Here is a 15,514-nt window from a genome sequence, read left to right on the forward strand (position 1 = left end):
ACAAGGCAAATCCAGTGCCAGCTGCCCTGGGGCAGGACAAAGCAGGTCGCATGAGCTTCAGGGTCTGGCTTCTTGCTGCGGTCTGTGCTTTTGTTGATCTAAAAACCTACGTTGTCTCTAGGATGGTTTGAGCATGAAAAGTCTCTGATGTCTCCACCTATTAGTGGTTTAGCATTTCATAATTTTCTAAAAACCTTCTAAAACATCATCAGAAAAATATGGTAAGAATCTGAGATGGAGAGAAAGTGAAATATTCAAAATTCTGGCAGAAAATGAAGTATAATAGTGGTATATTTTTCCAGCAGGAAAACCTGTACTGAAATATTTTTTTTAAAAGAGGACTTTAATATTTGATCTATTCTGATGCAAATTTTGTATCTCAGAAGCTAAAATGAAGCAATCTTTATTTTAATCATCATTACTTTGCATTTTATTTTCACCTTATGTATTGTAAGAAATTACATTTAAATAATATCTGGACCGGTCTGTGAAATATGCAGACAAGAAAAAACTAAATCCAAGTAATTACTTTCCCACCTGCAGTTGCACTTTTTTCCTGTGGTGAGCAGAAGGCTCACAGAGTTGAAAATCTTTGCAACTATTTAATCTGAACTCTGAAGACAAGCAGAAAAGTCTAAATACTGTGTATGTCGCATGAACGGATTGTAGGACTTTGAGGGGAGCAGGCAGTTGAGCCGAGGCCGTGGAGCTCACGGCTGGACCCTCTGCACTCAGGGTGCAGCTCCTCCTCCAGCTGGAGCACTAATGGTTCTCCCTCCTCATCCTGGCTGCCTGTTTTCATGACATTTGTAAGAAACTGGTACTGCTAGGATCTCTACTGATTGCACTGCTAAGTTTGGCAGAAATGGATTTAGAGGATATTGGGGAAAGAAGCAGCGAGATCATACACAAGCACATATATTCACACAGGTGTGCGCACACACAGGCATAAGTCTCATTTCCTTGGAAAAACAGACTTAAAGTCCTGCAACAGGTTTCTATATTAGACATAGACAAGTAATGCCTTTGACTTGAAATTAATAAGGGCTACATGGTGAGACTCAAACAAGTAGTCAAATCTAGGGTGTAAAAATATCCATGTCACACAAATTACCTGTACAGGATAAATTAATGACTCCTAGGCTAGATTCTGTCTGTTCTCTTCCCCGCGAGCGGAGGGCAGTTCAGCATCGGGGCTGCTTCTAAGACCTTTCAGCTCTTTCTGGTAATTGGCAAAAATAAGTTTCAAAAGGACATGAGTGACCAAGGAACCTAGGTTTCTTTGCCATGTGATTTTGCCTTTCAGAAAACACATTCTTCCAGGAATATCAAGAGGTACTTAGACTCAAATATCAAATGATTTTTTCTGAAAAAGGAGCATGTGTTTTTCTACGGTGTGCTGCTTATTGTTTTTGAAATACAGTGCTTCAGTTGGGAATCCAGCAAGTAGCTATGCCTTTGCTCGATGAGACTTTGTGCTCAAATGTAATGATAGAAAACCATTTCCGTTATATTTCTTCTTCAGGATATAACCACTCGAAAGCAGATACTGACTGCAGTACATTGAGATGACAAAGCTGTACATAGCAGATATAATCCCACTGGGACCAATCTGGAGAATCTCAGGTTTATGAAACTGGAAAAATGAAACTGCTAAATGAGACATAACTACCAGAATTGTTGTTATTCCATGAAGTACTGGACACTATATAGGTGTTTGGAAAATAATACCACCAGAAATGAGGACTTTTAGTAACAAAGTGGAAGAGAGCCACACATGACACTAACTCAATCCTAGAACTTGTACACAGGCCAAGATTTTCTTCCCTTAGAAGAACTACAGATGAACTGGCTCTGCTCTCTTCACAATAGACTGGTTCTAAAACTTAATACAGCTGCCACTAGTTTCTGTATACAAGGCTGCGACAAAATGCGTAAGGGCTCAAGACATAGTGAAGCATGCATTCGTTAAAATGAAAAATGAATTCATTAATTTCTTTGTAACTGCAGATGCATGTTACTAATGCAGTGTATAGAAACTGAAAGCATCTATCTCAAAATAACATGACACTATAAGAGAACATCATAACATTCCCAGTCCAATTTCATTCAGGACTAAGAATTTGTTTTAAATAGCTTTGCTCTCTGACTAAACTCTGATTGAGATTTTTAATTAAATATGTGTTTGAAATAGAAACGCTGTAGCATAATTACTTTATGACTGTGCCATGGTTACAATCACAAGATTCAAAAACCTGTATTAACAGAAGGCTAGTATTTTCGTTTTTTCAGGTTATTAAGTTACCCTTCACATTCTATAATGCCCTTCACCTACAGTTAGCATGTATGTATTAATATTACTAATTTCTAAATAAAAATACCCTTTTATTTTGGGTTTACTTGCTTAAATCAAGCATAAATCCTCAGACACACTGAAAGTGTCTCTCAGGTATGTCATGTAAGAGAGCAAGAATTTTGTCATAATTTATTCTTTTGGAAACCTCTGAGCTGCTGTTGTAGACTACCGATTTCATGGCATACACACTGTGTTATTCAGCAGAAAAATAGAAAGGAATGTGTGATTTGTTGGATTCTCCCAAGAATGCTATTGTTTACGGAATCGAGTTAGCTAGGAATAAATGCTCAAGAGAACAAATTTGCATTCAAAAATACATTAAGCAAGGTTAATGTTGCAAAAACACCTGTCCAAGTTGGATGCTGCTCCATTTTGTGTACAGAGCTTTTGAAAGGTTTTTTAGGTTGGTGTGTGGACAACTGAAGTGCTAATTGCCATGCTTAAACCTAAACAAGAAGTAATCTTGACAGGCAGCTACCATAAGTATGGTGAACTCTAGTGGAGATCACCTCGAATCATTTAGTGTTAATTGTACCTTTCAGAGGAGCACTGCAGCATGTGTGAGCAACGCAGGAACGCAGGCCCTGGGGAGAGGCACTAAGGGGCTGACAATGCTGTCACTGGCTGCTGTTACCACATCATGACAATTCAACAACACCTGTGACAGTGACACTGATCATAAAAGTGATCACCAAATGGCAAAAGGGAGCATAACTGCAGCTGACACATTGAGTACAGCTCTTCTCTAGGGCTTGTTGTGACAAAAAGCAGCTCCTGTGGGGAGGGGGAGTCAGGTCGATAAACGCAGCGGGGCTGTCTTCTTAGGAGTCATATGGCAGAGAAGCAGAGGAAAAAAAGCCTTCAGGAAGACAAAAGGTTCATGCGGTCTGCATGGGCAAAAAAATAACAACGTACCCTGGCTACCACAAAAGAGCCAGTGCAAGATGTACAAAGCAGATGTAAGGTCTTTCCAATACCTGGGGAACAGCACACGGGCCCACAGCTGCAGAAAAAGGGAGGTTGTTAAAGAGCAGACAGCTCTCACTACTTCTTTTTAAACTAAATAAATTCCACAATAGGAACTACCATATAATGGTGCAGCCAAAGAAGCTCTCAATGTCAGCCAAAGGTTCTGCAGTGGATTGATGGCAACCTGTCTGTCCCTGAAATAAGCCCAGCTCAGAACAGGTAGTTTGAAGATGAGAGCAGCAAATATTCTAGCTGCTTTTGTAGCAGGAAGACAGAGTGACACCAAAACTGGACATGGGAAAATGCAAACATACTCACTGGCATTTACCTGTCCTGCCTCTGGTGAAACCCAAGCTAAAACTAGGCAAGCAGCCAAAAGTCAGATTTGAATTCACCAGTAAACATTTAGACCAAACAAATAATTTACAAGGAAATCATTGCTACCTGTGCCATTAAACACAGGCAAAAAAGTTTCATTTTCTAATCATCTCACAAAACCTAACTGGAATTGGTGGTAGGGAGGATGTTGTTGTTTATACGAAGTATTTGTAAATACAACTTTCTGTTGTGTAAACAGGAGACTGGTAATTTTCCAGTATTCTAAAAACCTAGGAAGTTTTAGAAAAGTATTTTAAAGCCTTCTCTCCTTCCTCCCAAGGAAAAAAAAAAAAAAAAAGTGTGTCTACCTGTTATAGAGAAGAATATCTGGCTTCCAAATCAGTCCATCAGGAAAACGGACATTCTTCACTCCTGGGTATTCAGACACGTTCCACTGTAGATAATGATCTGTCCAGTACTAAGACAGACAGAAAGGACGGGTCATCTCATGCTTTACTGTAGTTCTCTAGGGACTGGATAGCCTGAAACAATAGGTGTTCTCTTGTTAGAGAGACACTATTTAGCTTCAGGCAGTGAAATGTCTGGAAAGGGTGAATTAGGCCACCTAGAGCTCAATGAAAAGCTTATAAAAATCTCATTTTCAGTTCACACAGCAGTGCACATAACAGCCTTTAAAAGAAGATTTGAGGTGCTTGTATTTTATTGTTCATGCTGTCTCAGGTGCCAGTTTGGGATAGAACAGATTTTCTTTTACAATTCATATATTAACTTCAATTATGCTTATCTTCATAGGCAACTTTGTTTTCTGTTGTTGGAAATTCTCAGGTTGTAATAATTTGATTACAGACATGAGGTGGAGCAGCCAACAGTCTCTACTGACAGGGAAAACAGCTGAAATGGCAGAATGGTTAATAGTAGCTTAGAAGGTCTTAGCGGCTCCTGTGGCCTGAATTTGGGCAACCTCGGGAACAGAGGCTCGGCAGCAGGGCACTGTCCCACATGTATCCTCCCCGGCTGGCACTGGCCGCACCGAGATGTCCGCCCCGGGGCCACCCCTGTGCCTTTCAGCCCGGCCTTTGCTGCCAGTGTGGGCACTGAAAACAACAGGGCTTTGATCGGTATTTAGCGTTGCTAAATGCCAGGTACTGTCAGTGAAACACGTGGCCGTGCACAGTCATAAGCAAAAGCACCGCCCAAACTGCAGGCAGCTGGTCACCTCCCGCGCTCGTGGAAACACCAGCATGAGCTACTAGATTGTCCTGAAACTGAGCTCGCCCTTCACCCCTTACGAAGCAGGTGACTTATCAGGATACAAGGGTGGTTATTGTTGTGCACAAAAGGTATAAGTAAGAAACAGAGTTAATTATGTTTCACAAAATTTATATTATCTTGTAATTTCTATGCTTCATTATATCGTGCCTCTCTCCATCCCCATATTATGTTATTTATACTAATTTCACATAGCTGTAGGCATTGCATAACTTAGTGAAAACCTCCCCAGATTTACAGTGCTGTTGCAATGCCAAATATTAGTCTTTTAAATGTAAACTTTGAAATGGGTGAGTAAATGTACAATACTTAGCAATCTAGTGGCCTTTGCCAAAATCTTTGGCAGACATTAACATCAGAAAACATTTCTGGTGGGTATTATGGAGGTAATGCTATTGGTCATTCTGGTGGGGTATTCCCATCAAATCGTTCTATGTAATTCCTTGCATTACTGTCAAAGGCAAGTTCCAGTTTGATACACCGACCAAGTCCCCAGTTAGCCTCACACTGCAGGTATTCAAATTCCTTCTTGTACCTCTAGAACACTGTAAATGACCGTTTTGCTGCATTCTAATAGCATTCATCACACATCTTTTGTAAAGCTTTTACTATACAATTTCTTGGCCTGTTCTTCCATATTTATCTTGTTCATTTTTTACTATGAATTTGTAGCATCTTGTCACTTGGACAATTGATCTGAATTTTGCATTGTTTTTTCCTTTTGCTTTACAGATAATAGTTTTTTACAGAAATCTTAAATTAGAATATCTGATTGGCTCTGTTAATATTTTTTTCTTTTCACTGCCTGTTCCATTCATGGTTCTCTAATTAAACTATGTGTATTTCTCATGCTCATCTCTACACAGCTTCTATAAGCTGATCAACTGCCTCTCATTTTTTTTTTCAGAAATTTTACATCAATTTTTACAGTAAATTTAAGTCTGTATTAGAGATAATGTTAAGCAGATTCTGTGGCTGCCCTGTTTAGCCATGTGTACAAAGTGCTTCCCATCCAGCTGGACACAAGCTGCCTCATTTTGACTTTAGAGCTACAATCTCCACTGTAGATGAAGTACATTTGATGTGGATTAAAATAACCAACAGCTCAGGGTACTTGGGTTAGTATTAATCTGTGTGACTAGGCAAGGCTCCTGCTGTAACTTAGATCAAGTTTAAGATTTTGATACTGAACAGCATTGCCATGGAGATGGTGGTCAGGATCAAAGAGTCTGCACATATAAATACGAGATTTATATTCCCCTTTCTCCCAGGTTAGTTTTTATATTTACGTATTTCAGTGATGATTAGATTATATATCAAGAAAGGGAGTGGAGAGGGATATTCAGGGAAGAAATTACTTCAGACCATGTAGCATAATAAAATGACATATGATTGCCTTAAGCATGCTTTGAATCTGTCTAGTATACCGTTAATAGACAGTTAATACACAAACGCATTTCTTTTTTATTTTTTTAAATATGTACAGGGGTCATGAAAAGTGGCTACATTTTTGTAGTAATCAAGTGATCTGATCATTACAGTTTTAACATGCTCCACATACAGTATGTGCTAAGGTGAATAAATCAAAAGAATACAGAATATATAAAAGAATCAGGAATTTCTTTAGGGAAAAAAAATCTTGAAAAGGATAAGGATGCTGAGGTATAAAAGAGAAGGAAAATAACTGATAGATTCTTGAGTATGAATTGTCATCTGTTTCCTGGTAAGAAATCATAGCAGTTGTTGTAATTGTAGCTCAAAGCCAAAAACATATTATATCTGACAGTTTTAATCTTACTGTACAATAAACCTGTAAAATAACATGAGCTGAATGCTTCTTTCATGTCAACTTTTCTTTGTGAATAAATGGAATAGCCAAGCTATCCTTTGTAGGTCACCAAAATAGTCTTTCATTTGTTTCTAATGCCTACCACAGTACAAGAGAGGTGCTGTATAAAAATGTTACAATAGAAGAAAAAATACATTTAAATTGAATGAGCTGGTTAAAGAGACTGAAAAGTGTAAAGTTTCTATGGAAGCAGCAGGCTTGTCTTGAATAATGTAACTTCTGTAAACCTTTACTTAACACAAACGGTTCAGTTTCTGTAATACAGATGAGAATTAAACTAATGGCAAATTCTCATCCCAGCTGCTATAGCATGGAGAAAGCTCCCCTTATCACCCCGTCTTTGTAAAGCTCAAAATGATGGTAGAAATGTTTTGTGGAAGCATCAGGAGCCCACAGTATCCAGCATGGTAAGAAGTATCTTGTTAACTTTAAGTCCTAGTTTTGCAGCTCTCTCACTAGTTAACTTTACAGAGAAAAGAAATTCAAAATACTCCTTCTCTTGAATATTCTATTAACTGCTCCATTTCTTAAAAAGTGAGCCAAACTTACTCCTGCCCAGCAACACCTGCCATGAGTTAGTGGGGGCAAAGTTCTCTGCTGTGCTATCTAGTGGTAGCAGTAATTATGGTTAAGTATGGAGAAGTAACATAAAAAACCCTCTCATGTTCACAGTTAACTTCTGATGACATCCTATGTTTAAAAAACAACATTTCAAAAACCACGGAAGTAGCATGGCCATTTTAATTAAAATCCTCTTGCATTTCTTAAGGAGATAGACAGCAAAGGAAGTAGGATGGCAGGGACATTCAGTTGGGACAATGGCAGCAGCTCTCAGGAGATAATGAACCTCTTTGGAGCAATGTTTCCATTTTCAGAGTGCTAATCAGAACAGCTGTTACAGATGAAATGCATTTCTTGCATGTATAGTTCTCTTTCACAATCAAATGATTTACAACAACATAACGGATTTGTCGAAATGGATGATAAGGCACTTGCACCTCCAGTTACTCTACCGGGGACTCTTAGGACACCGGTATCTTATGACAATCAAGAGTTTAGCACGACTAAATCAACTACAATGAGTTAGTAACTTACTTAGATGTAGTGACTCAAATTATTAAAAGTTCTCAGAAATACCTGAAACAACATCAAGACCTAAATATCAGCTTCAGAGCTTTCCATTCAGTTTAGCTTTGTCCACTATGTAGCATGATATAAAACAAAAGCTTGAAAGTTTCCTAAAATTCAAACCCCTCACCAGATTAAACTCGAGGACCAAAGGGGGAAAAAAAATATGCTTTGTTTCAGAACTCACCATTTGTAGCCAGATGTTTGTTGTTAATACTTGATTCTTTTCATCCTGAGAGGAAGGAGAGGAAGAAATAAAAAACAAACCACATCTTAAAACCATACAGTTAAAACAATACTGGTAAATATATTTTATTATTTTGAAACAGCCAGTTGTGCTAAGGTACCTTTTAAAGCAAAGGGAATCGTTGCCTCGAACTTACTGCAACAGAAGTTTTCAGAGGTACTTTTTAATGTATTTTGTATTACCACAGTCAATCGGACTGTTTCCTGAGAGTATCCTGCCAGACTCTCCCCTGGGCTTTATTTATTTCATAATACTCTTTACTAAAGGTCAATACTCTTTATTCTTTTGCTGTTGTTTGGTGGACTTGTAACCAAACAAAAGTCCTGAGAGACCTTTAATTGAAGCCATTTTAGAGCAGCACAATAGGAAAAAAAAAAGTTACACAGCATGTAAAATCAAACACAGTGCAAGGGACAATGGTATTTCTAAAGCAAGTGAAGCTTTTTGAGGAACAGCATCAGTAAATGTGTGCCAGTGTTACTAGGTCATGTATAATCACAACTAAATGTACAACATACAGACAAAAAGATTTTAGGAAAAGATTGGTATAGTGCATGAATAAAGTCTGCCCTCAAATGCACATTCCTACCTCCCCTTAAATGAAAAGTAAAAAATATAAAGAAGCACAGATCATAGGTAGTTATTCAGCACTTTTCCTCTCTATTTTCTGCTTCATCACCTCAATGAACCTTACTTTTTCAAAACTCTCAAGTGAACAACTAATTTAAATGGCATCCTGGGAAAACAGGTCTCTCTAACCCTTTGGTTTCAGGAATATGTTATTAAGCTGCGTTGAATTAGCATGCTGAAGGCATTGCTGAAGATGCAGCCAGGCAAAGCAGTAATTAATTTGCAATAGTAGCTGTTATTCTCTAGCCAAACAAACATTAATTCGATGCCTCTCTCAACAACCTGCTTATAGTGATACAGCACAACAAAACTAGTTTGCATGGGATATTTAATTCATGAATGAAGAAATGATCCTTAAGAAATCACTCATATCACCATGAACTAAAGTCTATAGACAAGTGTTGCAAATTAAGGACATGTAAAACCTAAATAAATTTCTATTAATCCTAGCCATTTTTAGGTCAAATGTAAATCACACAAGTGATACCTTATTATTAAAAGTTTGATAGCATCTTCTCAAAGCTCTGTGTGCTGTCCCAGATGAACGTGACAGGTTCCTATAACGCAGTGTCCCACCTGCTGCACCCAAGCAAAGCTGAGAGCTCCTCTGCTGTGTGGTTTCTCTGCAGGGCAGACAGTGGTTGTGCTGCTTTGCACAGGCAGAACTGGCTACTCAAAGGTGCAGAGCGATTTGGAATCCATTATGTTGTGGGAAGCTTGTTTCAGGACTATTAACTGAATGGCATGTACTTCTGCATGGTTAAATTCTGAGTTAAACTCACATTTTATTCCCAGTATGATCTCTTTCTATGCAAGAATGGCCCCAGCCTTAGATGTTTCAAAACTCCCTTTTCAGTAGTAGGAAAAGATGTTACTAACGCTGGAGTGCTGCTGATGCTTAAGCTAATGATATGCCGTGGGGGGTTATTTTGAAGCCCTGAGCCCATGGGAGAGTCAGATGAACTATTTTAGGAGTGCCAGAAAGGAGGTCTACTATCAACCAGCAGACAGAACGAGGCTAGAGAGCCACCATGGAGCAGTCGAGCTGGCAGAGCTGAGGGGGACGGTGGACTTTTAATCCAGCTGTGCTGCTGACAGAATGGTTTGGCTGCCGGCCGCACTTGCCGGGCAGCTGGGCACATGGCAGAGCTGCCACAGCTTTGCCTGCAGGAGACTCTGCAGATGTTTTCTGAAAGCCAAGAGTGGGTTCTTTCACTCAAACCTGGCTCAAAGAGGGGATCCCATGAGTATTAACTCAAAGTAACTTGTACAGTAAAGACAAGCCCTAAGCAAAGATGGACCATGCTGTTTTCCTGGTGTTTCTTACTGGTATTTCAAGCATTTCGAACCTGAAAGAGTATTTTTGAACAAAATAACTCCCCCTTGGGTCACTATATTTAAGGTGCCATCAATGTTTGAATCGTAAATCTCATCATTGCTCTTCAGTTATAAAAACTTTCCTGCATGCTGAGACTTGGTTTATAAATGGTGGGGTTGGAGCAAAAGACTTCCAGCATTTTGGTCATTATTGGATTGATTCAGCCATCACTAGAGGAAAGATTCTGATTTTAGAGGGTTTGCCCTCTCTGTGGTCCCAAGTGAAGCTGGTGAAGGGTGGGGCAGGACACATCCTGCAGGCTTTTCCAGCCACTGTTTTAAAAGCTTTACAGCAAACTACATTAACACTGTTTATCATCAGAGCTGTGCAGTACTTCACCATAAAATCACGGGTGGGCTTGAAACGCTTTGAAGAACTTCACCAGTTTTTGTCACTCTGCAATATTTTGTAAACACTTACCTACAGAAAAAAAGGTTGAACACAAAAGCAAGGCAGCTCCTATTACAAACCCCTTCTACTATAGCAGAGCAGAGAAAAAGGACTTCACAATATATTCTGAGATGCTGGGAAAATTAGTCAGAGAATGAGACCAGAAACTATATTATGTTGTTTGGATTGTTGTGGGTTTTTTCCCATACCAGCTACTTTAGGTTGCTTGCCGGTCAGATAGTGCTGGCCAAGCAGCAGAGTTAATGAGGAGCTGCGTTCCATTCGTGCAGTGGGAGGTGAGTGGGAGGCTCCTTTAGTCTGCTTGGTTCAGAACTGTAGTCATGATGTGTGAGGGCAGATGGCAAATTGCTACTGGCCTGCTTATCACATTATTTTATGGCAGTGCACTTAATGAAGGGATAGTAGCTGACATCAGGAAGACTCAAATAGTCCTCCATTTTTTGAAGGTAGAGTTAACAATTTCTGGAAGTTATTGAAGGGAATTGTACTGTTTGCATTCTTCCAGTTCCCATCTCTGGTTTTGTCTGTCTTTTCAATTTAAAAAGTCTATCAGACTGATCACCTTTGGAGAAAGAATACCAGATCCTCACGTTATCCTTCCCTTACCCTGGGTTCAACAGAATATATAAAAGCAGAGAAGAAAATTGGCAGTGCTTTGTGAAATGTGTTAGCCTGGACATTACAGACTTTGTAAGGAACATTATTTTCTGATTTTCAGAGGGATGTCAGTGCATGTAGTATCCCCACTAGAAAATATATGCAACAAAAAGCAAGGAGAAAAAGAAGTAAAATAAGCCTGCATGCCTATAGACTGGCATGTAGCACCTAGCAAGAGAGACATACCTCCCAGGAGACTTGCATAAAGTGATGTCCTGACTAAAATCTATCAGCTGTAATACTTGCACTTCAAATCCAGATTCTTTATGTTTATATGGTTGAGTCTCACCCCAATTACAGAAAAAGTAATACCTCTTTGAACTAGGCTTCAATTACTATGAACCTTAATAACAGAGTTCGTAGAAACATTTTAAGACATCCCTTGTTATAGCAATACTGCTAGGTTCCTGATTGGTACCTCATAGCAAGACTGAAGTTAGTAATTACAGTCTGAAGTTAAAAATGGGCTGGCAGCCAGTGAGAGACATGTAAGGCACTTCCTATATAGATTTTCACTTTTGTTTGCTTGAATATTCTGCTACCGAAACCACCAGGTTAATCAGTTCATTAGCTCTTATTTCATTGTCTCAGCACTTACTCATTAAATATTCTCAACATCTTCTGATCCACAATGTGAAATTGCTAGCACCTAATGACGTTTTTTTCTCCACGTCATTTAAAACCCTGTTATGTTTAACTTTTGCTTCACACAGCTTGGGGTTTTCTTCATCTTCGTTTTAAAGGTCATGCACTGAGCTCACTGAACTGTATAAAGCAAAAAAGCCCAAATTCTTACAGGATTAGTACTGAGAGAATGGGCTGGAGGGTGAGTTAAGAACTCATAAAAACACCAGGTGACAAAAGATTGATGCTATGGCCATACTTTGGGCAGCCATAGTTATAAGATGCATCTGAGCTCCTAGAACCTTATGGAGAGTAGTGAAGGGGCTAGACTTCTCCATTCCTGCCTGTCGTGCTGGTGCACACCAACACCCTGCGTGGCCAACCTCCAGGAGAGGCCAGAGCAGCATGTGGTCCAGCTTCACCCTCCTGGACTGCATCTGAAAACACCACAGAGGCTTCACGTTCTTCATAGCACTAAGTCAACATTGCAATTACCCTCTCCCCATGTGCCAAGGTTAGTGCTAAACTTTTCTATTAACGGTGGCTCATAGTGGTGCAGACAAAATGGAATTTTTCCATCTCAGGGGTGAGGATAAAAATCAGTTACCTAAAAAAGACATCTTCTGCAAGGACACTGAAATGAAAACTGCATCTGCCCGCCAAGGACTACCTCTGGTCGTCCATTGGTGGGGGCTGAAGATGCAGCAAGTCTTGATCCTGAAAAATGTAGTAGAGGGTGCAGAGTCTGGCTGCCCCGTAATGGGTGCATATTCATTACCCTAATGCCTAAGGCATCACCTACATTGCACCTGCCAAATGGCAAGATTAATTAAAATGCAAATTTCGATGGAATTAAGGAATCTTGGGGGGGAGGGGGGAGCAGCGTAGGAATAAAAAGCTAGACAGAGTTGGCAATGTGAAACAGGGTTTTTAGGTAACATAAAGATGAAGAAAAAGGCAGTGTACAGGATTGGTGAGATGAAAGAGATTTGAACTCCTGGTGGTTCTTCCCCACTTGACTTCCCTCTTACCACAAAAGGAATAGGTTAGTGCAGTTACCTTTCACTTCTCCAGTAGTCAGCGATATACCTTTCAACACAGTAATATGTGCCTAGAGCACATATTTCCAATTATGCAGAAAATGCTGTATAAACAGGCATTACCAGTGCATAAATAATAATATTCCATGATCCAGCATGTGAGGGTCAACACCAGGAACAGGACACAGTGATTCTGTTTTCTTGAAAGTAGATGCAAAAAGTGCAAAACTACTCGATAAAAAGTCAGAAGTGGAAAGCATAAGTCTGTTTTCACTGTTTTGCTGCATTTTTCTCAAGACCACTTCAAAATTAAACACACAGTTGCATTTGGTGTTCTGACTTTTGCCCTATCAGTGAGATTTTGATATAAAAACAGAGCTCTGACATCTGTGACTTCATCTTGTAGTGGTACAGCCTACTGCTGGGAAGCCGCACTCCTTCAAAATTACAGCAGCTGTTGCAAACTGTTTAAACAGAGCTTAAGCAATGTGTTGTACTACACAGCCCAGTCAGCGTGGTGTGCCAGTTCTGCCTGACTTGGCCGTGGGCTTGTGCTTGCCTTAGGCCAGCTCTCCTTACGGCAGCTGCTAACTTGCCCTAATTCTGTTGGTGCGAAAAACCTCCCGAAAGTTGGTCTTCATTACTTTATGCTCAGCCGCTCCATGCTGCAAGTGACCTTAGTGAAAGCTTAAGTCATTTAGGACATCGCCCTTTCTTCTCTTCCACTTTCCACTTCAAAGCCAAATTCAGCCTTGCGGCACGTTCGCTGCTGGGATGATACCTGACTGTGACTTTCTCACCTTCCAACTCAGACCCTCTCTGGCTCTTTCAGACCTTGAAGGATAAGGTATTGCAGCTGTGCTCAGGATTTAGCAAAATATTTCCTGTAGCATTAAGGTGAGTTTTGCAGTTCAAGCTCTGAAATCCAGCCTCAAAACATCTTCCTTACTTTGTGTGCTTCCTGATTTAATTTTTTCTAGCTTTTTTAAATCAAAGAATTAAAATCTTGAGGCAAACCAAAATGTAAGTAGTTAATTGAAGTGAAATTTGAAAAGAGAACTTCTTTTCTATTGAGCTCTTAGGTTTATTAGACTTGTGATGGATGGCATAGTAATTGCTTTTTGTACTCTCTACATGCTGAAGGTCTTTGTGAAATAAAGAACTGCTCTGTAGATTTGTTCCTGACTGGGGAAAGGGGAGTTTTGCTGCTGGAGGTAACACAGACTGGCACAGGTTGCTGCCGCCGTCCGTTTTTATTTTTTAAGAGGGCTGACTTTGGCCACTAAATGCAAAGAAGCGCAAGGCAATAAATGGCTATTCTGGGACTAACTGAAGTTTTTAGAGTTATATCAGAAACAGAGTTTGCCTGTAGGGACACATCCTCCTCATTCCCCTCCAGCCCCCGTTTCATTTGTGATACAGTGAGTAAAGTGTATTGAATCCCCTAAATCTCTAGCCAGGAACAATGCAGGGCAAATCTTTGGCATATTCCCAATGCTACCTGCTGTCCTAAGCACTTTCCATTATCTTGAAGGACAGAGTAGCAGTACCAATCCCAGATGCTGTGACAGTTCCTCTGTTTCCTATTTAAATTAAAAAATCAGCCTCTTCACATCATGTGAACGGTAAAGCAGAGCTGAACAAGAACCTACACTAGAATGTACAGCCAAAAAGGAGAATGCAACTGAAGGGTATTTGTGTAAGAGCTGAATCATCCATGCAAAATGTTCCAGCTAATGACTATTATATATATTGGCTCAATTTTATAAATAAATTTATAAATATTTTTAGAAAGGGGCCACTGTTAATCTAGTGAAGTTTCCCGCATGACACAGGTGGGATTACGATCTGACTCTCCATTCTCATTCTATATACTTATTGTTCTTGTTTTCTTTTAGAACTATGACCTACATTCAGTGATTCCTCTGGCCGTATTTACTAGAACTCTCTCTTCTGCAAATTAAGGAGTGGGCCACACTTACTAGAAATAATGCTGGATAAACCAAACATTCCAGTTCGAGCTTCCTCTCTTTAGCTGATAGTGCTCTGTGGCAGCCAAGACCTCATCTTGTTATTACTTCAATTCTGTGCAGCTTCTCACCTTCCAAATATGATGTATCTTCATAAATGTTTACTTAATGAGAGTGTAATGTTTAAAGTTCAGGATATGGAAGATATATTACAAGGCAATATCTACTTATGTCATCTTCCTTTGAAATGCACACATCCAGGCTAGGCTATGTATAGATGTGTAATGCCATTTTCTTTATTAACTGTGCTGTGGAGTAAGACAGTGCCAGCAGTGCTCAAAGCTAGCCAGCTGTGGTATACTGGGTGTAACTTTTGGGTATCACTCTTATAGCATATGATACTTAGTATTTGTAGAGCATTTTCCTGTATTGGTAGTCTGTAAGTGTGTCCCTTCTATCAGAAACATGTGAAATTGTTCAGACTACTTATTATCCTTTGGGATTTTTTTAACGAATTATTATAAAGGTGATTGAGTAGAAAAGCAACAAATTATTTTTAAAAAATGACTTTGTCCTTCTAATCTATAATCATGTTATTTTCACCAAATTAAACACAAGGAAAATGGTGCCTAACTACAAATAACAAT

General features: G+C 39.5%; 1 protein-coding gene across 2 annotated transcripts in view; it reads right to left on the reverse strand.

Annotated features, from left to right (window-relative positions):
* CHRFAM7A (CHRNA7 (exons 5-10) and FAM7A (exons A-E) fusion) overlaps nt 1-15,514 on the reverse strand; it is a 39,811-nt gene that overhangs the window by 11,103 nt on the left and 13,194 nt on the right. The window contains exons 3-4 of one of the 2 annotated variants that reach the window (XM_065641504.1): nt 8,098-8,142; nt 4,012-4,121 (exon numbers count right to left, since the gene is read on the reverse strand). In XM_065641504.1, the coding sequence (XP_065497576.1) occupies nt 4,012-4,121; nt 8,098-8,142 (155 nt within the window). Of the gene's footprint in view, nt 1-1,114; nt 1,128-4,011; nt 4,122-8,097; nt 8,143-15,514 lie in introns of those variants that run through there. The other variant, XM_065641505.1, reaches the window with a different exon arrangement.

Source organism: Caloenas nicobarica, chromosome 10, assembly GCF_036013445.1.
Source record: "Caloenas nicobarica isolate bCalNic1 chromosome 10, bCalNic1.hap1, whole genome shotgun sequence".
Classification (NCBI taxonomy): domain Eukaryota; kingdom Metazoa; phylum Chordata; class Aves; order Columbiformes; family Columbidae; genus Caloenas; species Caloenas nicobarica.